This window comes from Pleurodeles waltl, chromosome 5, assembly GCF_031143425.1.
Source record: "Pleurodeles waltl isolate 20211129_DDA chromosome 5, aPleWal1.hap1.20221129, whole genome shotgun sequence".
NCBI classification, from domain to species: Eukaryota; Metazoa; Chordata; class Amphibia; order Caudata; family Salamandridae; genus Pleurodeles; species Pleurodeles waltl.
The window spans coordinates 1805586305-1805612887 of NC_090444.1; the positions used below are offsets into that span (position 1 = coordinate 1805586305).

Here is a 26583-nt window from a genome sequence, read left to right on the forward strand (position 1 = left end):
AGATGATGTAATCAGAAACTATTCATTTTTGGTTGAACTTCCATGTGCTAAACATAGAAATACCTTTAGGTGGACTTCAGGTACTTCTTCAGGTACCGGGGAAAAGAAAAAAGTAAAGAAGAAATAATTTATTTTTCACTATAAATTTATAACTTTGGCCAAAAAATGATCCTAAACTTACAGAAGTCAGATGATTGCTAAACAAGTAGAACATTCCTTGTCTTATATTCATGAGTTGTAAAAATCCAATGAAACAATGCCTTCTGTATTAAAAAAACAACAACATTCAGAAAATGGAAAACGTTATTATGCTTTAGTTGTTTACCATGCAATCTTTTAGCTAATTCCAAGGATTTTCCAGCAATGTGTAGTGTTTGTAAATGATGTGGAAGGAAAAGACATTAAGCCAAGTGTTGCAAATCTGTTGAGATGCCTAACAGTAAAGTTAGTGAGGTGGCACTATGTGATGAAGCTGATATTATTCCTCATGTAAATTGTTTGTCAAGGAGTTGTTGTAAATACCCATCTAGCACTGTGGAACTCAACGTTTCTTTTATTAGTGTATTTATGATGAGAGACTCTGAGGCTAATTGTCTCTATTTTCTGACACTGATTTGCATTTTGATGAGAAATTCCAATGACTTGATCCAGATGTCACTCCTTATAGCTATAGAGAGAAACCCACTGCCTTGATAGGACATTTTGAGGCTAACATGAAGTTTCGGGCAAATGAGGATTTTGGAAAGATTTTTGTTCCTGTGAAGAGGGATATGGTATGAAGTTGCCCTCATCAAAGAGATTTATCTTGATCCTAATGCAAACCCCCAACTTCAAACTAGAAAGGTGGATACCACAGAAGAGCTATTAATGAAAGTGTATCCTGAAGTGTTTTCTACAAAATTGGGATGTGCTAAAGGTTACAAGCATTGCATCTGCTTAAAAAAGGATGCGGTACCTGTCTCATGCAAGGTGAGGAACATTCGTTCAGTTTACAGAGGGCTGTTGAATTGGAACTGAAGAGACTCCAGGCAGATGGTATAATAGAAACTGTGGAAACTTCCCAGTCAGTTGCATCTGTGGTGATTGCCACAAAGAGCTCAGGAGACATCAGGCTGTGTGTTGACCTGAGACATCTAAACAAAGAGGCTGCAGAAGACATATTGGGGGTCATTACGACCTTGCCGCCCGCCAAGATCGGACCGCCGGGCGGCCGCCAATGCGGCCACACTCCCACTGCGGCCATTTGGAGATCCCCGCTGGACCGGCGGGCAGAAACCTGGTTTCCGCCCGCCGGCCCAGCGAGGATCTCGGCCGCAACACAGGAGCCGGCGGTGTTGCGGCTGTGCGACGGGTTTAGTTGCACCCGTCGCGCTTATCACTGTCTGCTACGCAGACAGTGAAAAGCTCCATGGGGCCCCGCGACTCCCCTTTCCGCCAGCCTTTTCCTGGTGGTTCAAACCGCCAGGAAAAGGCTGGCGGAAAGGGGACTCGTAATCCCCTGGGCAGCGCTGCCAGCAGCACTGCCCAGGTGGATTATCACCACCGGGGCAAATGTGGCGGAATACCGCCGGCCCCGGCAGTGCGACCGGTCGTCATAGGCCAGGAAGCACCGCCAGCCTGTTGGCAGTGCTTCCGTCATTTTAGCCCTGGCAGTCTCGTACCGCCAGGGTCAAAATGACCCACATTGTCTTTGGCCAACATAATCGACATGGTCAGTGTGTTAGGTAATGCAAAGTGTTAGACCTTAGTTCAGCCTACCATCAGGTTGAATTATGTGATGAGATCTTACAACATTTATTACACCATTTGGCATCTATAGATTCATCAGGATACCTTCTGGTCTATGCTCTGCTACTTCGGTGTTCCAGAGACTTATGACTAATTTGTTGGGAAATATCGCTAGAGTAAAATACTTTGAGGATGATTTCCTCATTTTCAGTGATCCCTTACAGGAACACATAGTCAAGGTCAGGGAGGTTTTGAGTATTTTTCGCTCAGAGGGCATTACCCTCAAGAGTGGAAAATGTACGTTTTGCATCCCAAAATAACATATTTGGGGCATGTGATTACAGTAAAGAGTGTCAAGCCGAATGAAGAAATAGTTAATTCTATTCTACAGCTCATGCAACCTACTAGCAAAGACGAAGTACAAGTCTTCCAAGGTTTGGCAACATTTTATGCCAGATATGTTCTAAATTTTGCTAAGCAGTCTTGTTGTATCAGTGAATTGCTTAACAAAGGTGTTCAGATCGATTGGACAGTTGCTTGTCAGAGGGAGTTTGAGGATATGTAGATGGCTTTGTCATCAGCACAATCAAAGGCTTGCTGTGTTGCCTGATTTCAGATACCAGCGACAAAGGCCATGGCAGTGTTCCTAAACAGATGCAGGATGGCAAGGAGGTCACTAAAGCCTTTGCATCTTGGTACCTTAGAGGAGCTGAGACATGCTATCCAACTATTGCAAAGGAAGTGCTAGCCTTGTTGTGGGCTCTCAATAAATTTGAACAGTTTTTGTGGGGCGTACATTTCATTGTGCAGTCTGATCACAAACCCTTGCCGGAAATCTTTGGTAAGAAGGTTATGGACAGTGGTTCCTTTCGCATATTTAAGTGGACTGTGGGTTTGCTGGCGTTTCAGTCTGTAGTTGTAATGATGTTTGAGTTTTGACCACTGATTCCATGTTGCACTTAGCCTAGCAGCACACCGTCACATTAGTGACCACCGGCTTCATTTTGCCTATTGACTTTATTTTAGCATTAGCCACGTTAAAAGCTGCAAGTAGTTTTCCACATTGTACAATGTGCACATGTTTTTATTCTTCGTGTTCTTTCCCACCAAGGGCTTAGGCTGATAAGAATGTACTCAGACGGCAGGGACAATCTTGTTTTGAATTGGCATCTTGGGATTGTGGCCAAGTCCTGATGTGTCATTTTCAAAGCTGGCCTAAAGCAATCAGCATTTTTTGAATAAATAAACTTCTGCAGGGAGAGCGAGGTTCTAAAATTTTCCTCTCCTGTTTGTTCAAAGTATAAGAGGCCAAGACCAGATGGATCAGGGACAGAGAGTGTTTGCAGATCTCAGGCATATCCAGACCATGGAGTATGTCATTCTTCCTGTGAGGATAATTGATCTCTCTCTCCTCGATCGGTTCTGGGATCTGCCTCATGGTGATGCATATTTTTTAATTCATTATTTGCTTTGCATTATAATATAGATATGTATATTTGCTGTGTATATTGCATTGGAGAATCATTTGCACATGTTTTCATTTCATTGCTATGACCTTTTTTACACATATGTTTTCAGCATGCTAATCTCCTTTTAGGAACCTTGTGTAGTGAAATAATAAATGTCTTCTTTGGACTAAGAAGCGCATTCCAGACATTTTTTTCAGTGCATGAGTGTTTTAGCTCGGTCATTAGTAAAGCAAAACTGTAGTTAAGTATATTCCTGTCTGGAAAACAAGTCTGCTGATTGTTTATGGCGGTTGAGAAGTGATGCATAAGAGTCAAAGACAGATGAAGAAGCATGGTGGATGGAAGAAGATGTCAGGGTGTGTGCCATTACTGGTGGTTGCTCTTCAAAGAGTGAATGGTTATCTAAATCAGAGACAGACGAGGAGATGAAAAGTGTACAGGATGGAGTAAAATCAGGGAATGACACATGGTCCTGTGATGAAAAGATGAAGGGGTATGCCAGAGTCTCAGAAGAACTAGCTGTCAACAACAGTATTGTGTTAAGAAAGTGCAAGTTAGTGTCCCCCTCTGGGATTACAGAATGTCTTATAGGTTTAGCCTATGAGGTACATTGGAAGATTATCAAGATGAAAGAGAGACTGAGATATGCTTATTGGTGGCTGGGAATGGATTTAATGGTGAAGAGGATAGTCGGGGATTGTGGAGAGTATAAGGTGGTTGATAAAACCCTTAAGATTAAGACTCCACCCATGATTTGCAGTGGGATTCCGAAGGAGATGTTGGATGATGTTGCTTTGGACATAATATGATCCATAAGTTGTAGATCCACTGCTAAGTGTTTGCTGGTATTGATGAAACTCTCTCTAGGGGACTGGAGGTGATTGTTACTACAGAAATCACAACAACATCGGTTTTGAAGTTTTTGACTGAGGTGTTTGCTCGAGAAGGCAATCCCAAGAGTACATTAAAGAGTAATGGAGAGCAATTGACATCAAAGACCATGGAAGAGTTTTTGGAAGCAAGAGGCATTAGAGTCAAGAAATGTGCCCTGTACCATCCAGAGGTATGGTCGAGAGGTTTCACAGAACACTGAAGAAAACAATTAAAATTGCTAAACAGAAAGGTGTAAATTGGATAGACATGGTGAAATGCGGGGTGGAAAAGTATGGGCATATGGCACATTCTACCATTTGTACGGCTTAGAAAGTGCAGCCCTCACATTTAAGTCTGTCCACCAAGGATAAGTGTATAGCGTGAAGATCTCTCTCGTGTGACAGACCTGGTAGAGGAGGATAGGATGAGAGAGGCTCCTATTTAGGATGACATGAAACTAAGGTTTGAGCTTCTCAAAGCTGTCAAACACATGGATGTTATAGTGGGGGATGTGATGAGAGTGAAATTACCAAAAAACTTTGGGAGTGCTTCTTTACATTTCAGCAAATCTCATAAAGTTGTCTAGGTGTTCAAGGGACCTCTTAAGGTGGATGATGGGAGAATCTGGAACCCTAATCATGTAGAAGTAGTTTGTTGTATTATTCTTGGATTTCTGTATTTTTACTGTCTTGGGATACGTTTTGTTCTCTTTATACTTCCTTGCGACAAGATTCATTATACATTTAATTTTTTATTGTTTTTCAAATGTTGTTTAGGTTAGCAAGGGGTGTGTGAGGTATTGTCATAGTCTATCAGGTTGGTGTATTCCTTTCTCCCCATGCATGTTTGTTGAGGGTTAGAGCTCTAAGTAAGTACTGGAGCTTTTTGTTTCTGCTATTGGCTGGGGATGGAGTTTCTGCCATATAATAACCAGAACTTAACTGTATCAAAGTGTACTAGTCATGTGTGCTATCTATTACTGGATATAATGTCTTTCAGTATGGTCCTCTTAGAACAGTTTTTTCTACTTCTAAACAATCCATTTCTAGGTGGATTTTTTTGTGTATAATTCTCTGTTACAAACTAGTGATTAAAAGCTTTATGGTAAACCTAAGGCACACTCAACTGAGGAAAAACAACAACTATGGCTTTTTAAAGAAATATGTCTATCCCAGAAATATGTAAAGCTGCTACATGTAGATCAATACATACCTTTACTATATATTATTGTCTGCATTCATATTCAAGAGCTGATGCACAAGTAGGCCAGGCCTCTTTAAAGATTTTTTTTTCTAATACATTATATTCCGTTTTTTATCTTGTTGTCCACCAAAACATTATGATTGGATGAGCTAGCTATTCTATTCAGTGTTTATGACTATTGATCCCCTGGAAGGGAAGGGAACGTTTCTCACCTGTAATCCTGTTTCTCTTCCAGGGAAATCCTCATCAAAGTCATAAGCAACCCTCCCACCTCCCTCAACAATGATTACATTCAGTATGTTTTGCATTTTTGTGCTAATTCCTTCATCTAAGTAAAAATGAACTGACCTAATAGGCCCCCCTGGTGCATGATGGGACACTGGAGTAAGGGTGAAGCTCTTAAAGGTGCAGTGTCAGTTTAATTCTGAATGTATAGCCTGGGTTTACAATTGCCTTGCATTTCTTTTGCTTTCCTCCATTTTAAAGGAGAGGTTTGTGAAAGATATTTCTTATTTCTCTTTCATATCTATTTTTTATTGTCAATTGGGATTTTTTTTTTTTTGTGGAAATAAAAATGAAACTTTACCATTTCACCTAACACCTTATTTACATATCTATCTATGTCATATATATGTATGTATAAGCATGACAATTCAGTGCTTATGACTCAAATGAGAGGTTCCGCCCTCTGCATTATCGCATTGAAAGCTCCTGGACCGTCCTTAGGGGATAGGGGCGGTGGCCTGGTCCCTTTCGGTTTCACCTTCTTGCCTGTTTATTATTTGCACTGACACAGGGCTTCAACTTGGAATTGACCTCAGGACTTGCCTGCCCCTCCTGGCAGTTGCAACCCTTCATTCCGTCTAAGGCCTAATACAGGCCCGCATTTGTTCGCAGGCCACTTGAGCTCAACCGCTTTGGCTGGTCCGAAGAACCATAGTTAGAAAGCAGGTAGCACCTGCGAGCCCATGATATGGGTTCTCCCAGAGTGGCTCTCAGTCAGCTCCACCCAATGGCAACAGGAGAGGGGCCGTACTGGCAGTCCATAGGTGAGGTTACCCCCACCCAGGCTCCAGTAGGTACTAAGCAAGTCTCTGGGTGCAACTCCCAGGTCTTCTTCTCACCGCTATAGCCCACTGCACAGCCCAGAGACCCACCTGTGCGATCCGCAGTTGTGGTCATTTCACCTGCTAAGTGGGCTGCACATGCAGGAAAGGTGCAGGTGATCCAGTGCCACACTGAGGTTGCCCCGGGCCGTCTCCTCTCACAGCTTCAGAGACCAGGGGCACAACCCATCATGTGTGCCGGAAGGTGACTCTCACTGATGGGGCCCTTGGCGTCAACAAGGACTGGGACGACCATTGACGTGGGCAGGGCTGATGATCATCGCACCCTCACTGTGGCATTCCATTCTGGACACCTCCTCGCCACTCGGTCCACAGTGGTGGGACCGGACCGCATGATCTGGACGGGGTTGACTGTCACCGCATGGTTGTCTGCACTCAATGTCCTATTGCTGCTTGTTTCCCAGTAGCCTGGGCGGGCCGCACCCACAGCGAGCACCTCACTCAGCGATCCGCCTCCACACCCCAAGCGGTTCCACTATCACCAAATTTCAGGCAGGCATTTCCAGGCAGTCATGTGGAGAGCCTCTCACATGCGAGGCAGGGTCTCCAGAGCATCAGGTGCAAGATGAAGCAGGATTCAGTTGGGACTCAGTATGAAGCTCAGTAAGACACATCTGCACTGGCCGCCATCCTGGCCACGCCCCCATCAGATGAGTAACTGACGTTGATCTTTTTTTATAAACCGTATGTACATATCTAACACCTACAAGACTCATATCTCCAAATGCCCATGCCTTACACAGTCACCTAAAAATGTAATCATGAAAGTTATAGATCTTTCAAAGAGAAATAGTATCAACAATGACAGTGACCAAGAAATTGCAAAACATATGTTTAATATTCGATTCATCATGTGATCACATAGTGAAATATAAAAAACATAAGCTGAAATTGTGACTAAAATTGGCAAAAGAGTATATAAAGCCCATGGTAATGGTATGAATATATAACCAGTATGGTAATCAGAAAGGTAGGACTAATAAAGGGGGACCAAATGCCAAGGTCGCCAATGGTGTTTCAACCTGGAGTGATTATCAGGTTATCATCAGGAGTAAAAGAATTTGGAGTACAAAGAACGTGTTTAGGGCCATTTTGAAAGCCCTTTATATGACATCACAAAGGCGATTTTCTTGAAAAAAATAAACCATATACCTAATGATAAGACTAGCCTGGTTAAAATGATCATACTACCATCTCACCCTCATAAGCACCCTGGAGTATTCAATGGGATTCACCAGCAATGTCCTTCACTGGTTCGCCTCCTACCTTTTCAGCTGACACCAGTTTATTTACATAGGAACCTCCATGTAACAAAGGATCCTTATCACCTGTTCACAGGGACATTACATGTCACAAACAAATCCCAATCACCTATGGAGTTCCCCAGCGTTCCATACTATCTCCTGTCATCTTCCACTTCTACATGGAACCACTTGGTATTCTACTCATGGATAAACGCATCACTATTCACTAATATGGTGGTGATACAGAACTCTACTTGAAAGTTTCCTCTCCTTTAGACGCCCAGTGCCAAAAACACTGCCTGCACAACACCCATGCCTAGATGTTCACCCTCTACCTGAAACTCAACCCAACCAAGATAGATTTCCTGTTATTTGTCAAGAACAGGAAACAGTACACGTCTAGCTCCCTGACATGAACCTTGATGCCTTCGAACCCAACTTTCACTGAATGCCAAGCCTCTAGGGTTCACCCTGGACACCAACCTCACTGCCACCCGGTACTAGATCTCTCTTCTAAAGAAAGTGAAACTGTTTACAACAGAAAGCGAATTCAGAACTGCTGTTCAAGTCCTTGTGCTCTTGCATCTGGATGGTGGTGACACCGTCCTCCATGGCATCCCAAACACTGCAACCTCAAAGGAGTACCACACAGAGCAGCATGTCTCATGCTTGGCCTTAAGAAATGCTAACACATCAGCACCATCCTGATGGAATTCCTTGAGCTCCCTTGCCGTCCTTCACCATCTTCAAAACCAGCTGCATCATTTACAAAGACATCACGACCAGCACCCCCACTTACTTTACAGGCATGCTCACAATCTCTGAGGTTCTCTGCACACCCATAGCTAGAACAGCATCAGACTGGAGCCTAAGAAGTGTAAGAAAGAAAAAACAAGTCCTCTGGCCTTTTAATTCTATGAACCTAGGATATGGAACATTATTCCTGTACCCACTAGGCCTGCCCCAGTGCTGCTCCAGTTTAGGAAAGATTTGAGGACTCACTTCTTTGAAGAACACTACATCACAATGCATTGACAACACCCACAACCCAACTACCTCTCCTATCACTGGTCAGTAAATATTCTAAATACATACATACCTACGAACATAATTCCTATGTCAGTGATCAGTATTACATCCATTAAGTGTAACAGGCGTCTGCTAGTCCTTATTATGCAAGACAAGATACGTGTGTATTCCCTCTACATTCTGTGTACGTCCCAGACTAGTCTCCAACTTCTGTGGTCGGTAATTTAAGAGCTTTAGTGCATTTAAATAAGAATACACATTAATAATAGTGTGCATAGCAATTAATTTGCACTGTTTATACATGCGTATACTGACATGTAACTATTACATTTGAAACAAACTTTCATTGCCATGTTAAAGTGTGCTTTTCTGGCTTAATCCTCAGTTAGGCCTTTATGCTATCTTTTCCAAAATGGATAATATATCATAATGTTTAATCTATGTTTATATTTCTGCCTAGCACTACGTGCAGCAAGAAGTAGATTTATTTAACTCTGAATTACACTGTTTTCGAGTAGCTTACTTTTGCAACAATTTTTAAGAATCTTCTGCTTGCACACGGTATTTCATTAATTCACAATGGTTCACTGTTGTTTAAGTAACCAGATTGGTCTGACAACTCTGGATGACATTAGAGCAGAAGGGCCAAATCAATATTCATGTGGTGAGTTAGTGCTAACGTGATAGGTCTTTGATATGTTTTCCAGCTGTAAATCAGTGATTTTGTTTTGAAGCAATGATCAGACCACACCGACCTTGCACTGCTGTGTAATTTCTATACAGCAAAACTGTATATAAGCCCATGATTTTGGGAGTGAGCCATGGTCTTTGTGGCCTTTATTGGGGATGCTGCCTGATTTTATACTGGTTTTTCTGTACATTTGAGACGATCTATTTCTGATTTTGCCTATTGTTTGTATTTTGCCATTTACTTTGCATCCTCATGGCATATGTTTTCCCAATCTTGTATCTTTGGAATTTGTGTGGTAAACCTTCATGAGTTTTCTAACTTCACACTTGATCTTGCTTTTTGAGGCAGTCTTTTCTTGTTGGATGTATTTTTTAAATCTTATCTCTAGGGCACTGTAATTTTGAACCTTATCTCTAGGACACATTGCCTCATGATTTGAAGTTGTCACCATCCCAGATCCACCAAATATTTGGACACACTCTTGAAATATAGTTACTAGGGGTAGTGCCCCCTCAGTAGGATGCCTGCTCACACCTTGGCATATGATTATTTGATACCTCGATATTAGCTGCATCTGTTTTCTGGACCTGCCAATTTGAAATTATCAATTTGTCTTCTCTGGGCAATGTGATAAGTATCTGGAAAAGTACTGTCTTATCTAACATTCAAGACCTTTATGACGTTTCCACCTTTAAACATTTCTCTACTCTCTAATGGGACTTGGGAAAGTCCCTGCTCCCAATTCCAAAACTATGAATACCGCTAACATTTAATGGAAGTTGAACCAACACACTCCAACTCCTTCCCTTCTAAGCATGGTCCTTCTGCTGGTTATTGCCTACTTGTCAGATGACCTGAGGAGAATTAGTACTGTGTATGAGACTATCTAGGCAGAGGCACAGTAGGTAGAGGACAACATAAGCCGGGAACCTACCCATATGGAATAAGAGAAGTGCTATGGTTTAGTCAAACCTGTATCCATCCACGGCAAGCTCAAGTGGTTTCACTACAAATGTATTCATACATTATATCAGTATGGATGTTCACATTGTCATAGTCATGCAACTAATACATAAAATCTGTGAGTGCCCACATATCCATGCATTTTGATTTAAAGTGAACAATACCCTGCCCTCCTTTGTTATCTCCTTTACAATTATCTATCCTTTTTAGTGTTTATGGCATACTGGTGCCAAGTATCCAACAAATCAAGTATCCAACATCCAACAAACAAGTACCTCAACATACCATAGTTGCCTTTCTCATCGTCAACCACCAGATTATATTACAGTGGTTGCGACACCCTGCAAAAGCAGAACTATGCTGTTCTGTAATGTTGATGCAAAATGTCCATGCTTTAGAACATGTCATTTTTCCAGATCTGACACAACATCTGAAGTCAGTTCTAAGAATTTGTGTGTATCTGATATTCATCCTCTATTTGTGCCGACTGCAAGTGACTCTCTCTAGAAAATGCTGTGCATAACAAGAGGCGCTACTACAAGCTTCAAACTAATCTCTCTCTCTCTCTCTTTACTTACTTTCTAAACAAACTGTACTAAACTCTTGAATTCCATTGGGTTTAACTTGTATACTTTGGGAGTTACTTTGCCACTGTATTCTACACCATGTGCCATTTGATGTCTTGTTTCCCTGGTATTGTTCATTGTTTCACTGCACATATACAAAAGTATCAAAAAAATCTAAGAGGGAAAAATAAGTGGCTGTCTTCTACTGGACAAGTAGTCAAGGTTTTCCACAACAGGTCAGTGAGTCTGGACCTCAGTTTAATTGGTCTTAATCAGTGAGCCTTTAGCTGGTTCATTACTGTTTACTGCAAGAGGCTGGGATCACCCAGAGATGTCTGGTGGACATCAGACATGTCTAGAAATAGCTCATGCCCTTAACCCAACCCTTCACTGGTGTGCCGTCTCTATGTGGTACAGCTGGGATATATTGGCACATTTAGTACAACATCAGCAGTAAAGATCTGAAAAGAAAGGTACAGCATGAATGGATTAACTTCCATTCATGATTCAGGAACAGATGTGGTAAGGTGATGTGAGTGGCTTCATACCATGCAAGCACATGTCGTAGTTTGACTCTTACTCTAGGCAAGCCTGCGGGTTTAGGGATGACAGCACTTTTGTTTGTAGGTGACTAAGCCAATCCTACAAGTCGCAACAGTGGGCCAAACACTCCCTGCTCACAAGCAGCACCTCACCAAAAACCTCACTAAAAACCCAAACAGTAAAAGGTGATTTGTGGCAGCCTTTATGCATGGACTCAAGAGTGCGACATCTCAGGGAGGTCGTGGTTAAACAGAGATTTCCCTTTTATCACATGAACAACATATCCCAGTCATACACAGGCAATGAAAGAGATGCAGTAAAGTTTTCAATACGTTTTATTAACAAGACTGCAATCTACTGTAAGATTGCATGGGCTGCAATAATTAAGATACTGAGCATTGCAAGAAACGGAATGATAAAAATTAGAGTCATAAATACAAAGAACCCCACCATCTTGTACTAAGATCAAATGTAAAGCAGGTGTGAAACAAACCCTAATACCCAGCATCATAAATCTAATTACTAACCTAAAGAGATCTAGATGTGTTAAACTAATCTACCAGTACCATTTCCATGTCCATGAGAAGAGTCCCCCAACCCTCGTTACCCTGGAATGAGTCTGTAAATCAGACTCCGTGGGGACACGAATACTGGCTCAGCATCAAGGCGACGTGTAGCATAGAGAGTGTTGATGGCATCTGGTAGGAATCCGTCTGATTATCTTGTCTGTGTGAGATGTATTTTTACAAATCTTGTAGGACCCCTGATGCAGGTATGTTCCCAAACAATAGATAAGAATGTATCCTCGGGGTGGCAATTATATAAACAGTTCCCTAAAAAGGTACATCATCTTACTATCACACGAAAGTGGTAAAGTACATGATGTAAATACCTATGTTTCTTATTTATCTTTGATGCTGATAGTGACGCCTTTACAGAGTGGCACTGATAACATGAAACTAAAACATCTTCCTAACTATAAACATAGCAGCCCTCTTGGAAGAAATAATTTAATAAATGTGCTAAAACAGTGCAAGCTAAGTAGGTTAAAAGTCACTAGGTGACAGGGTTGCAGGCCTGCAAGCCAAAGGCTAAGCTAAACTCCTGATTCCCATTAAAACTATATAGGATCCACTACACACACGGGTCAGGATTCTAATGGGGGTTGGCAGACAACTGATAAGGTTGCCTGCCTGGTAAAACACAATCAATTAATTATACATCATACCCAACTTAATGAAGTCAACGCATCCCATACTGTCAAGTGTGGGTTACCTAAAGAAAGTGTGGTCAGGTGTGTGGAATATTTCAAGAAACATGGGGCCAGATGTAGCAAAGGTTTTTACCCATTCTGTGTCTGTGGGAAAATGTGTTTGTACATTTGGCCCATGGTCTGGTAGAAGGCACTAGACCTCCTGACCACCTCTGCTTTTAGCGTAGGCTTCATTAACGGTGTTGGTCCTCGTGCTGGGAACAGCAGGCCCTGATCTTACACTACCTTCTAGGAATTCTAACCTGTGTTCCTGCTACTTTTGGGAAAGTGAAATTATTGCCTGTCATTACTACTCTTCTTTTCATAGATCTGTTCAATCTTTCTTCACAGGATAAGGAGATTTATCTTCTCGATGATCCTCTGGCCGCCGTTGATGCTGATATTGCCAGACATCTGCTAGAGAAGTGCATTTTGGGAATTCTCAGACATAAGACCAGAATCCTTTGCACTCACAGGACAGAATTCTTGAGCAAAGCAGACTTCGTGATTCTGATGGATGAAGGAAAAATCATTCAAACAGGTAATCACTTTCTTCATGACCTCAAACCTTCTAATACCTGTTCTCGAAGAAAGGCCTGATGGGGGACTTTATTTACATAGCATACGAGTGTCACATACTTCTGCTAAGTCTGATGTCACCACCTTCAAAAGCCTCCCTGAGGACTCCTCCAACACCTCTCCCATGGCAACTCCAGTGGCAGAGGACAGCTCTTGGTGTCCGTCTGTGACTCCAGCATCAATTTCTGCTAGTACCAGAAGGGATTTCCTATGCGGAGTGCAGAGACGTCACTGCCCTGCACCCAACATACCACAATTGCATCATAACAGTCCCATCTGGGGCAGCAGTACTAACGTGTCTCGAGTTGTTTTTCTACTGCTGCTGCCTAATCTGTTGAGGGTTTTTTTTAACCTGAAATGCATCTTTTCATTTCCAGCAAAAAACGCAACATCGATTATCTCACAATGCAGTTTTAAAATGTGTTTTCACTGACAAATATCCAGCAATAAAATGTATTTTGTGCTCCCTGTGAAGTCATGTGTTGCTTTTTTGTCTAATGCTGGCTACAACATTATGCCTACTGTGTTTACTCCTAGAGAACACCCTAGACAGCATGCACTAAATATTCTCCTACCCTGCTGTAGCAAGGCACTGCTCACTGGCTTCTCTGACTGCAGTGCTCACTTGCTTCTTAAACTGCCTTGCTTGCAGCTTGGTCACTGCCAGGCTAATCGAATTATCCCACTTTGTAGATCTTTTCTGGCTCGCTTTTCCAGCCTGTGTCAAGTTCAAATTACTCTTTAAAGTCTACAAGTCCATGGCCAGCGGTGAGCAGGACTACTGCCCATGAAACCTATTTCCCTTTTTAGCTGCAACATGAACAGTGGTGGCTGGTGATTTCATAAAGTGGTGGGGCGTAAACTTCGTGGGCAAGATTGATTTACAGGAGGGCCATACTGGCATGTATAAGGGAGATACAGCCCAAATAATGTACCTGGGGCTTTGGGGTTTGTGACAATACCACAGAACTACAGAAGTAATAAGTGATAGGAAACATCTGAAATACTTCCATGATATTTAACAAGATTGCTCTTGCTTCCTGCGGGCACAAGTACCAAAAGAGCTCTCTACTTGTGGTATGTTAGATGTTCGAATATTTTTGTCCTTTTTGTTGTACATTTATGAATCCTTGATATTTGATGGAACACAGCATTGCAAGTACCATAAAATGAAGCAGAAATACCAGGGCTGTGTTAACACTGCCATCAACAACCTGAATAAAAAAAAACTAAAAGCTGCTGTCATAAAGTTTCTGATCTTGGATTGGTCAAGCTGCTAGGCGATATAATATATGAGCTAACAAGTCAGTGATGCATACCATGAAGTGTACTCAGGCTGTCAGAAAAAAAAAATCTGATAGACCAGGGCCGCTGAAAAGCCTGTGGGGTTGGAGAAGAGTCAGCTATGCAGCAGGTGGTTGCTTGACATGTGACGGACTGTGTCCCCACCCTAGTGAACTTTGAGAGACCCCAGGCAAAAAGCTTACCAGAGATCCTGGACAGTTGAGCGGTCTGCAAATTCCATTAAGGCCCAGCAGTTGAATTACGTTAAAAAAGTATGGTGTTCCTCAGTAGAATGTAAGTGGGATTAGAGATGTGGCTAATAAACTATTCTAACACTATTTTCTAGACATTTCACCTGAAAGGTAAATGCATATAAACTATGAGTACACTTTAACTGAAAAAAGTGCAATTAAAGTAATCAATGGGAAATGCATTTGTTTACATGCATTTGGTTAATGCAATCACTGCAGATGCCAGTGTATAACCAGAGAGTTGGTGCAGTGGGGAATGGTGACATGAGCCCAGCCAGTGATTGTAAGTACTGCAATTATGCAAGTCATTATTTTAAACCATTAGTTACAATGATAGGCTGCCAAAATGTGCAAAAATATTCAGCATTTGAGATCAAACAAGTGGTTTCTTTCAATACATATATAATAATAGTAAAATGCAATCAGATTGTATCTAGAGCAAACCTTTTCTAAAACCTTTCATAAGAATGACACACTACTCAACTCAGCTGGTGACACATTTTCTGTCTTGAACAGTATGGGAAAGTCCTGGCAGAAGCTGGCAAGTGATTCCTTCCTAGCCCCACTGTCCTTTTCAGGTGGCAATGTGCCTCACCCCCTACTTCCCTGCTGCCACGTATATAACACTAGAATGAATAATAAATTAATTCTTGACTTTTTACAACAAAACAGTGATACATTCTTATATTGAAATCTTTAATCATTTTGGGAATTTTGGGCCAGATGTACAAAGCCTATTTGCATTTCTTGACTGTCCGAATCAGTATTTCGGGCAGCTAAGAAAAGCAAATTGGGTTTTTCTAATGTACAAAGCCCTTTAAGGAATAGCAAATTACGATTTATACAGTAAATGCAAACAGGGATTTTCTACTTGCATTTCCTATTCTGATGTACCATGCATTTCCAAAATGTGATTTGGGCATTTTGGAGATGCAATTACCATTGACTTGAATTCGGTGGTGAACCAGATGTAATTTAAACAAGCATTTGCAATGCAACAGGTTTCGCGTTTGCTCATGTTAGAGCTGATAGCGTTGTAAACCCCTAACCCGACTTTTCACCTATCGGCAAAAGTGCATTTATGTACGTAACCCGAAAAAGTGCAATTAACTATGTAAAGCGCTCGACTTCTGCCGAGCGAAATCGCGCTAGTAAATTAAAGAAAAAGTAGTCCACGAGCCGGACAGAAAACAGCGAGCCTCGCATGTTTTCTGTACTTGGTCGATGCGCTCGAGGAGGACTAGCAACCAGAAAAGGCATGACATATGCATGCCTTCGACTAATGAAAACAAGCAGATTTTATTAGGCAGGCCCAAGAACCAATGAAAAACGCTGACGTGACGTCGACATGGCTCCGAGCCCTTTTCTAAACACTAAAGCGTCTCGCTGCGATACGCAAGCGCGAGCACATGCAACACAGGCTCGACCCTAAAAAAGCACTTCAAGGTGTTTTTTAAAATTGCAATAGAGCACATACATGTCCTTAGGCATATGTGTGCTCTACAGGTGCAACCCTATTTTTGTGGTGCACCAAGGGGGACCTTTTTCCCGTTGCCATCCGTGGTTTTCCATTTCCTAAATAGTGACTTCTAAATAAGAAAACACTATTTAGGAAATGCAAAACCGGCCCATTGACTCTAATGCAACGGGATTTCTTAATACTGATTTCCTAATAGCGATTCCTACAAAGTACTTTGTAGGAATCGCTATTAGGAAATTCTTTGCACATAGCATTTTGCATTTCTTAAATAGCAATTTCTATGAAGTCACTATTTAAGAAATGCAAAATTGCATTTTCATACATCTGGCCGTTCGAGTCTGCGCAGTCGTTAAAATTTGTAATGTCTGCTGTGCAGACTCAATTTCTTTAGTTCCTGCCTACAGGCTCGTCTCCAATCTTTCCTAACTCGTCAGAGGGTAGGGTTGGAAGTCAGTGACGATTTTCTGACTCTAGCCAACCCTCTAATGAGTTGGGAAAGGGTGGGTTCATAGTGCTCTCCACTTACTGATTGACATGAATTTCCGGCACCGTAGAGCGTGAGCCTGAAGCACACAGGGCTTCCTTCACCACAATGTCATCAGGGGGTGGAGAGTGCTTGTCCAGGCTTTAGCTTTGCAGAGCTGATGACCTCACAAGCTTCAGGGCTGTGAGTATGTCAGCTGGGCAAATGTTTTTTCAGACAGATGTCAGGTGACAGTCTGCGTATGAGCCAGCCGGCACAAGGGCCATTATTTAAATGCAGCATTATTTGATTTTGAAGAAGCCTCAGCCGGGGAGGGAGGGAGGCTGGAATCAAAGAGGGCAGAGCCCCATCGCCCATGAAGGCAGACCTCCCCGAGTATGAACCTGTTCGAACTGGAGATCCCCAGGTGGGGACAGAGAAAAAAAGAATATGGTCTTTCTTTTCTCTCCTAAAGCCCCCCAGTTTCTTGAAACACCTTTCCCTTTATCTGGACATGTCTCACAAACACCTTTTGGGAGTACTTGAACCCCTTCTTTATGCCTTTTGTCCTGTTTCATCACCGATATCCATTCTGCTTGGCAACGGATTTGAATGTGCCCATGTCTTTGCTTGTACCTGAATAAGTGTAAGCACCACTGATCTTTCATAAACATTCTTGGCGCTCATTTAATCCACTCGACTTGACATGTATTCATGCCCTGTGTAATGTACTCTTAACCCTCTTCGTTAAGGTTCATCGTACATTAATAGCTCCTCAAAATTACAAACAATAATAAAACAGTAGATTGCCATCCAACCACAGTTTGCTAGTCAATGTACTACTGCTGCAAACACAAGCTCAAACAGATGCTAGCTGATGTGCTGCACCAACTCTGCAAGGCTGCCGAGACTAATTCGTTGCTCCGTGGCCCTCTGCAGCCCTCTGCCCCCATGATCATCCTCTGCTTTGCCCGCCACCTGGACCCTCTGCACCTTTGGGGCTAAGGAAGTATGGAGTGGTTTCGGTTGCCCAAGCAGCTTGGCAAGGCTTCCATGTGTTTGTGTCTCGCACACCTACTGCCACAGTTTTGCCACTTCTGACCCCTTAGCGTGGGTAGCTGGTTTTGACTGCTGGGATCTCTGGACTTAGTGGAGATGCTTCCATTGGCTGTGCGCTGGCTGCTGGTCCTTGGTGTGGTGGATCCCACCTTGGTGCTGGTGCGCATGTGGAGGACCTTGGATGACCCAGAAGACCCAGAAGGTGGGTGTGCAGCCCGTGCATAGCCCGTCCCTGTGACTGCCACTTTGAGGAACTTTGCAGTACACATTCTTGGACCCCGGATTGCCGGGAGTGTGGTGAGTTGGGGATCTACCTTGAGACTGGAACGACTGGCCACTGAATGGACGGTTTCCAGGCAACCCTCTGCCAGCGTCATATAGCACAAAAATAGATTACATGTTTGTAACCCTCCCTCAGTTCAGCAAAGTTGCGGATTACCAAGTGGCGGCGAAAGATAGCAGTGATCACCCCCCATACGAAATCATATTGAATGTCCAGGTAAAAATGCTGACTCCTGCAGTGATAGGGCTATGCTCCATACACACAGAAAACTATAATAGTATTAAATGCAAAACTGACTGCCCAGAAAAACTGCTGGCTTTTGCAAAGATGCTCCTGCAAGACAATCAAATGAAAGGTCTAAATGCCACGGCTGGCTGGGAAGGCTTCACGAAAGTGCTATGGGCAGTTCACTCAACAAGAGAAGACTCACGACTATGTGTAACAGGAGAACTTCACCATAGAAGCCCCTTCAGCAAACACAATGCAGTTATCAAGCTCCTCAAGAAGGTAATAAATAAAACACTATGGAGGCCTCAACAGCCTGGCTCGGACGAAAATGTTCAACAGGAACTTAAGCAATTAAAAGCTAGCCTGGCAATCCAAAAGGGATTCAGAAGAGGTGTTATGGGCCAAACTTCTTTATGACATATGAAGCAACAATAGCACACGATCCTGGTGCACGATCAATACGCTATAAAACCCCACAAAACACGGAGCAAGCTCACACCTGATGGAAGAGGCTTGTGGCAAGCTTCCCCTGGGACCAATTCAACACCAATGACAATCATAAAGAAAACATGGAAGCTAGTCAAGGACAATTTGAAGAAGAGGGAGCTCCTGACACATGTAATTTGGAGGCAACTTGTACTTTTATAATCTTGTCCGAGCAAATCTCCAAGAGGATTGCCAAGGGCAGAAGGGAGGAGATGCTGAGCCCTAATGGGATCCCTCCGGTTCTGTTCAAACTGGAGTGAGACTACTGGGCGGAAGAACTAAAAACAGTTTTTGAACAAATTCTACAAACAGAGATAATCCCTTCCACTTGGAGGGGCTCAATCATATCCCCAATCTATAAAAAGGGCAACAAGAATGAAGCAAAAAACTATAGATTAATAGCCCTGATAGACAATTACGCCAAATCCTATGCTGATCTCAGAGGAACTGTCCTCTTGGGCAAGGGAAAAGAGAGTAATCCCTCTAAATCAAACAGGCTTCAGTAAGATCATGGGAACAACTACAAACATTTTATCTCTTTCCCTGTTGTTTGCTACCTCAATAGCAGATAAATTGCCACTGTATCTATGTTTGGTAGATTACAAATCAGATTTTGACTGCATTAATAGAGGCAAACTGTGGGACAAACTTGCCAAATGGAAGATCACAGCCCCCCTCCTAAACCAACTAATTCTTCTGCACACAGATACCTCAGTTCAAGGGAAGCTGCGTACAGGAGACTGTCAAGAAGGATTCTAACCACAAAGGGGCTGAAACAGGGCTGTGTTCTAGACCCAACCCTTTTTAATCTTTTTATGTCTGAACTATCACCCAGGCTGGACAAGTGCAGTTCTCACTCCCAAAGATGGGTGGCATTGTTTGGTCCAATCTGCTGTACATTGATGACTTAGTACTCATCAGCCAGACTCCGGATGGCCTTCAACGCTTATTAAACATAACACAAAGTTTCTCAGCTGAAAATGGTTTGCCCATCAATTTGGACAAGACCAAAGTTATTCACTTGAACCAAAGAAAGGCGAAAGGAGCTCGATCCTGGTATCTGGCAAAACAAAAGTTTGAAACCGTTCAAGAATGCAAATACATAGACATCCTAATAGATAGCAAAGGCTTGTTCACTGCCCAGAAGGAATCTTTGAAAAGGAGAGGTACAGCAACAGCAGTAGCACTAAAAAACCTAAAGACTAAAGTTGCCGGCCCAAGCTTCTCTCTACTGGTCCAAGTGATTCAGGTGTAGCTAACCCCAACACTCATCTATGGGAGTGGATCGAAGAGGGGGAGAGATGCCTCCAATCTAGATGGCATAGATACGGGAACACTACAAATTATTTTTAGCCTATCAAGATACATGTCACCCAGTGGCATAAGAAAACTGGAGGGGGGCCCCTTCACAGAACATGAAGGGCCCCCCTCTGGACTCATTCAGTGCCACCAGCTGAAATAAGACTGGAATTTGGTATGCAAAAGCAAGGGCTGGCCCCTACCGGCTCATACATCAAATGTTGATTTAAGATCAAGAGAGCAGAGCCAGGGTCCATGAATACTCACTTATGGTCCAAGCTAGTAACTAAGAGAAAAGTGCAGTAAGGGCCTATCTGCAAGACTCAATAGATCAGCTATGGCTGTGGGGTCTCTGGGAGGCATCAGATTCATACGAAAGCTTCAAGCAGCTAGTTAACAAAACCGTTTCCCTGGCAGATAATAAAGCATCACTGTCGAGGAGGGTGCATGGTTGGCTTACCCTGCACAGTTACACCAAGGCTGCACCTCAACCTTATTTAGCCATGGGCTTTCTAAGTTCATCAAGGAGAAAGATTTACGGCATCACCTGGGCGACCTCCCCTCCTTGACCCATCTAGCACCATGGAAGAGCCTTTTGGAATGTTTCTGCTATCGCTTTGTGGAGAGGAGACAGAAGATATAATCCACCTGATATGCATATGCAAAGAGCTCGTGTGTGAAAATAGAGACCTGCTGCGCCCTCACTTCAATGAGAAGGGTATCCGCACATGCAGACGAGCGGTAAAAGCATGCTTCACAGGTAAAAACTTGCAGTCAAACTATCAGGTGGTAAGATTCCTAATGTTAGTTGAAAAGAAATTAAGCATCAAGGTCCCATCCAAAAAGCTATAACTGGCAACAAGAGGTGCTCAAGAAGGCTGTTTTAAGACATACCACAACAAACTAACTGCACTAGGGCACCTTGGATTCTCCTCGGGTTACCTCCACTTGGTAAGTAATCTCCTCTGCACTATGGTTCTATGGGAACTGCCACAAATTTGGGCAACAGGTATACAAGCGGATAACTACTTGACGTTAGTGGTATTTACATTAAGCATAACCCAACTGAGGACATGAGGTGCTAAGAGTGCCCAAAGTATTTGAAATCTTAAACACTGTCGCCTATTTGGCACATTGACTACTATTATTGGGTGACGTGGAGTGCCATGAGCTAGTCGACCCACACTCATGATGTTGGCTCATCTAAGTTGAATTGAAAATAGAGCATTTTATACAGTGCTTAATTTGTAAATAAAAACGTGCTAGTGCCCAAAGACCTCCTCTGAAACGTGCGGCTGCAACAATTAAAAGTGCGAGCACTGAATATTGAGGCAGCGTAGTCTTGACACCGTGTGACCGGATTTTAACGTAACATCGCTGTGTGTGTGGAAAATCAACGCACAGCCTGCCCGGATCTGAGGTGCCCCTCCGGATCGACACATCGCTCTCTTGTGGGAGAGAAGAAACTACACATGTTCTTGCTTGTGGGTGGGAAATCGATGCTTCGCTGGCCTTTTTCAACGCACACTCGCCTCGTCAGCCTTTCCCTGGTGAGGGAACCCACCAAGGAAAGGATGGAGGAAAAGGGAAAAGGGAGGAAAAGGGATCATTATCCTGCCCTGGCGGATAGGAAAACACCGCCACAGCCAGGCTTACCACTGGTGGTGTTTTCCACCGTGGGGTTTAGGCTGCATCATTATATGGCGGTCTGGACCGCCATGGTGGTGGCAGTAATTACCACCACCGCCGGCATGGCTGTCCAGACCGCCGTGTCCATAATGTCTCCTTTATTCTTTTTAAAATTCATATCTTGACTTGTGTAGGTTGGATTTTTGTCGTTTTGGTCTTGTTTTGTTTAGATAAACAGTGCCTATTTTCTAAACCTGTGTTGTGTCATTTTATAGTGTTTTCACTGGGCTACTGTGTGTGTTGGTACAAATAATTTACGCATTGCTTCTGCAGTTAAGCCTGCCTGCTCATGCCAAGTTACCAAGGGGGTCAGCGGGGGTTAACTGAGGGTGATTCTCCTTTACCCTGACTAGAGTGAGGGTCCTTACTTGGACAGGGGGTAACCTGACTGCCAACCAAAGACCCGATTTCTAATACACTTCTAACATGGTTTCCTACGAAATCACTGACAACCCTTTAAACTGCTACTTCCTGTGGGTTGGTTCTGCTGCACACTGGATGCTGAGTAAGGTGACATAATCCATTCTTAATCTTGGCGTACGAGGAGAGCAGAAATCATGTTTTAACCAGTGTTTGTCACTAATTGTTGGTTCATTTGATGGTTGGTTGGTAGCACAAACCATCCTTTATCATCCCGATCACACAATTTGTAACTGTCAGCGATGTATGAAATAAAGGATTGATTTTTCAAGCAGTGCCGTATATGTTGTACATTTGACTATTATGTCTCTTATCTTTTATATTGTACATACTATTGCAATGGTTTTAATTAATCATGCAAATAAAGAACTACTTACTTAATCAATCTACTAACCTTACACCCAGTGTTTTAAGCAGTACATTGCACCCTGCTGATGGCATATTCAACACTAGACCACATTTCAGGCTTGACACTTAAACCATCCCTTTTCCTAAACTTTATAATGAAGCTGAGACAGACTAAGAGCCGAAATTGAATGTCAGTTCATAACATTATGTGGATATGCACCATCAGGGCACTGACAGATAATTATTTTTACACTCCTTTTTTGTTTATTTTTCTCCTTTAGGTGCACCCACTGCAATTCTTCCGCTGGTGGAAGCCTCACTTAAGCACAGCATCAAGGGGAGAAGGAAGGTGTCAGTGGGTAAGAAAAGTAGAATGGTGCATCTTTCACAATATCCTATCTGTGACTCAGTTTTCCATCCTATCCCGCTACTGAGTGCTTAATTTGTAAACAAAAACATGCCGGTGCATAAAGCCCTCCTCTTCAACACGCGGCTGCTGCAATTAAATATGCCAGCATGGAATACTGAGGCAGTGTAATCCTCAAGCCATCTCAGGCCTCTTTAATCCATTTACAGATACTCCCTGCCCCTTCAGCTCACTCTTGCAGCTTTCTGCTTTCTCCCATTGTGATGCTTTTTCGTTTTCCTCTTCCTCTCTCTTTCCCATATGTGTCTTTTGCTTGCAGTAAATGCTTGCGGCCTCAAAAATAAGTGCTGGTGCTCCGCACCAGAAACAACAAGCACAAATTAAGCACTGCCGCTACTGCAGAATCAGGTTAGTAGAAGATGATTTAGGGTGACACTGAATTCATTCTCTCTTTAGCACTTCATTGGTTGCTGTGTCACTGCTATGAACAGCAGTCTTAAATGTGGATGGTAGGTAACTTCCATTTAGAAACACTTTCTCAGTTTTTCACTACACGCCCTGCATACTTACAAGAACCTCACCTATCATGGCCTCCATATATGCTTGAGAAATCGGGCCTGAGGGCTACCTTTCCACCACCGACTGCTGACACCTGATAACATATTAATATCAGTGAAAAAGGTGTCAAGCTTAGACTTCCTATCTATGTCACAAGGTCCAATATGGGAAGTTAATTTTTACTAAACTACAGTGAAGAGGAAGAGAAGGACGCGAGGTATGCCAAATTGATCTTGGGAATTATCATCTTTAGTGCCACTAATGACACCTCTATCTTTCGTGCTGCGAAGGAAACCCATTTCCTTGAAGGTGCTCAGACCTTCCATTCCTTTCTCGGAACCATTCCCTTTAACAATACGTTTTAATTTTTTCTTCTTTTTCCTACCTTTTTCTCTATTTTCTGAATTTGCTTCAGAAAGACTAAAATACTCATTATCAGAATCTTTTCTTTTTTTCCTATTTTCCATAACTCTGTCCACAGTCTCCTGTATACAACTCCTCACTTCATTTTGAATTAATCTTTTTAATGATATCTTTCTTTATCTCTCTCTCAGGTATTTCAGGAATCTCCTTAACCTTCTCTGCCAGTATCACTAGTTGACCCAGTATACCTATCCTAACCTTAAACAACCGTAATCATATCTCCTGAGCTCGCTACTGTAACTGACAGTTCAGTTCTTGACTGAACCCGACAGTGTTAAACTGCTGCGTCATTTTGGTAAATACCAGCAGCGTAATGCAATTGAAATACATTAGCTTCATCCAGAACTAAGATGGCTGATTATACTCATGAGGAAACAGCATAACGCTGCTCCTCAGAATTTTCCTTTAACCCCTTCGCTGCCGGGCCTTTTCCCACCTCAGGTGCCAGGCCTTTTTTTGGCTATTGGGGACAGTTGCGCTTAGGCCTTTATAACTTTTTGTCCACATAAGCTACCCACGCCAAATTTGAGTCCTTTTTTTCCAACATCCTAAGGATTCTAGAGGTACCTAGAGTTTGTGGTTTCCCCTGAAGGAGACCACGAAATTAGCCAAAATTTTGTTTTGTTTAAAAAAAATGGGAAAAAAGGGCTGCAGATAAAGGCTTGTGGTTTTTTCCCTGAAAATGGCATCAACAAAGAGTTTGCAGTGCTAAAATCACCAGCTTCCCAGCTTTCAGGAACAGGCAGACTTGAATCAGAAAACCCAATTTTTCAACACAATTTGGCATTTTACTGGGACATACCCCATTTTTACTATTTTCTATTTTTTGTGCTTTTAGCCTCCTTCCAGTTAGTGACAGAAATGGGTCTGAAACTAATGCTGGATCACGGAGAGCTAAACATTTCTGAAAAGTAGACACAATTCTGAATTTAGCAAGGGGTCATTTGTGTAGATCCTACAAGATTTTCCTACAGAAAATAACAGCTGAAATAAAAAAATATTGAAATTGAGCTGAAAAAAAAGCTATTTTTCTCCACGTTTTACTCTGTAACTTTTCCCTGCAATGTCAGATTTGTGATAGCAATATACCATTACGTGTGCTGGACTCCTTTTGTTGCGGGGATATATAGGGCTTGCAGGTTTATCAAGAACCCTAGGTTCCCAGAGCCAATAAAGGAGCTGCACCTCGCAATGGGTTTTCCTTGTAGACCTGGTATACATCAATTCATTTGGTGAAATATAAAGAGTGAAAAATAGGTATCAAGGAAACCTTTGTATTTCCAAAATGGGCACAAGATAAGGTATTGAGAAGTAGTGGTTACTTGCACATCTCTGAATTCCCATACTAGCATGTGAATTACAGGGCATTTCTCAAATAGTCGTCTTTTTTACACACTGTCTTACATTTTGAAGGAAAAAATATAGAGAAAGACAAGGGACAGTAACACTTGTTCTGCTATTCTGTGTTCCCCCAAGTCTCCTGATAAAAGTGGTACCTTACTTGCATGGGTAGGCCTAATGCCTGCAACAGGAAACGCAATATGGACACATTACATTTTTACATTGAAAACTGATGTGTTTTTTGGAAAGTGCTTAGCTATGGATTTTGGCCTCTAGCTCAGCTGGCAGCTAGGGAAACCTACCAAACCTGCACATTTTTTAAAACTACACCCCTGGGGGAATCCAGAATGGGGTGACTTGTGGGGCTCTCACCAGGTTCTGTTACCCAGAATCCTTTGCAAACCTCAAAATGTGGCCAAACAAACACTTTTTCCTCACATTTCGGTGACAGAAAGTTCTGGAATCTGAGAGGAGCAACAAATTTCCTTCCACTTAGCAATCCCCCAAGTTTCCCAATAAAAATGGTTCCTCACTTGTGTGGGTAGACCTAGTGCCCGCGACAGGAAATGCCCCAAAACACAACGTGGACACATCACATTTTCCCAAAGAAAACAGAGCTGTTTTTTGCAAAGTGCCTAGCTGTGGATTTTGGCCTTTAGCTCAGTCGGCACCTAGGGAAACCTACCAAACCTGTGCATTTTTGAAAACTAGACACCTAGGGGAATCTAGGATGGGGTGACTTGTGGGGCTCTCACCAGGTTCTGTTACTCAATATGAATAAGAGGTGAAGTCCCACTCAAGAGGTTCTTGCAATTGTAAAAGTAAAGATTTATTTCATTGTTGTACAGGCATTGTAGTCCCAATTATTCAAAGAGTCACTTATTTATAGAGCAAAATGCAGAGTCCAAGGTCCAAAAATGAAGACAAAAGAAGAGGAGAGGATCAGCCAACACGTGTTTCGCCCCCTCTGGCTGTATATAAGCTGGGGCTTTCTCAAGGCTGGAAATAAACAGAAAAAACAAATTTCAAGTAGAGTTACTCATATAAACAGGTAAGATGTCATCAGAGACACCATCAAGAAAAGGAGCAGAGAAGAAGTCTCGTGCAAAAATAAGTTGGGATGTGATAATCCAAGGATAAGAAAGAATTTTAATTATTGTGACCAATTACATAACTAGGAATTAGTAGGTGATTAGGATCAGACTCAAAACTGTGGAAGTCCATAAGAATCAGGAAAGCAAACAGTGACATGTCATTCGTGCTCCCAAAAGGAAGTGATGTTAGAAAAGATGGTGAGGTTTGGGAAAGAGATTTTTTTAAGAGAAAAAAAGTCCACG

At 42.5% G+C, this 26583-nt stretch overlaps 1 protein-coding gene across 1 annotated transcript in view; it reads left to right on the forward strand.

Annotated features, from left to right (window-relative positions):
* The window catches only part of LOC138296821 (ATP-binding cassette sub-family C member 10-like), a 669768-nt gene that overhangs the window by 354694 nt on the left and 288491 nt on the right, over nucleotides 1-26583 (forward strand). Inside the window, exons 10-11 of the mRNA XM_069236276.1 lie at nucleotides 13040-13229; nucleotides 22839-22916. Coding sequence (XP_069092377.1) covers nucleotides 13040-13229; nucleotides 22839-22916 — 268 coding nt within the window. The remainder of the gene's footprint in view (nucleotides 1-13039; nucleotides 13230-22838; nucleotides 22917-26583) is intronic.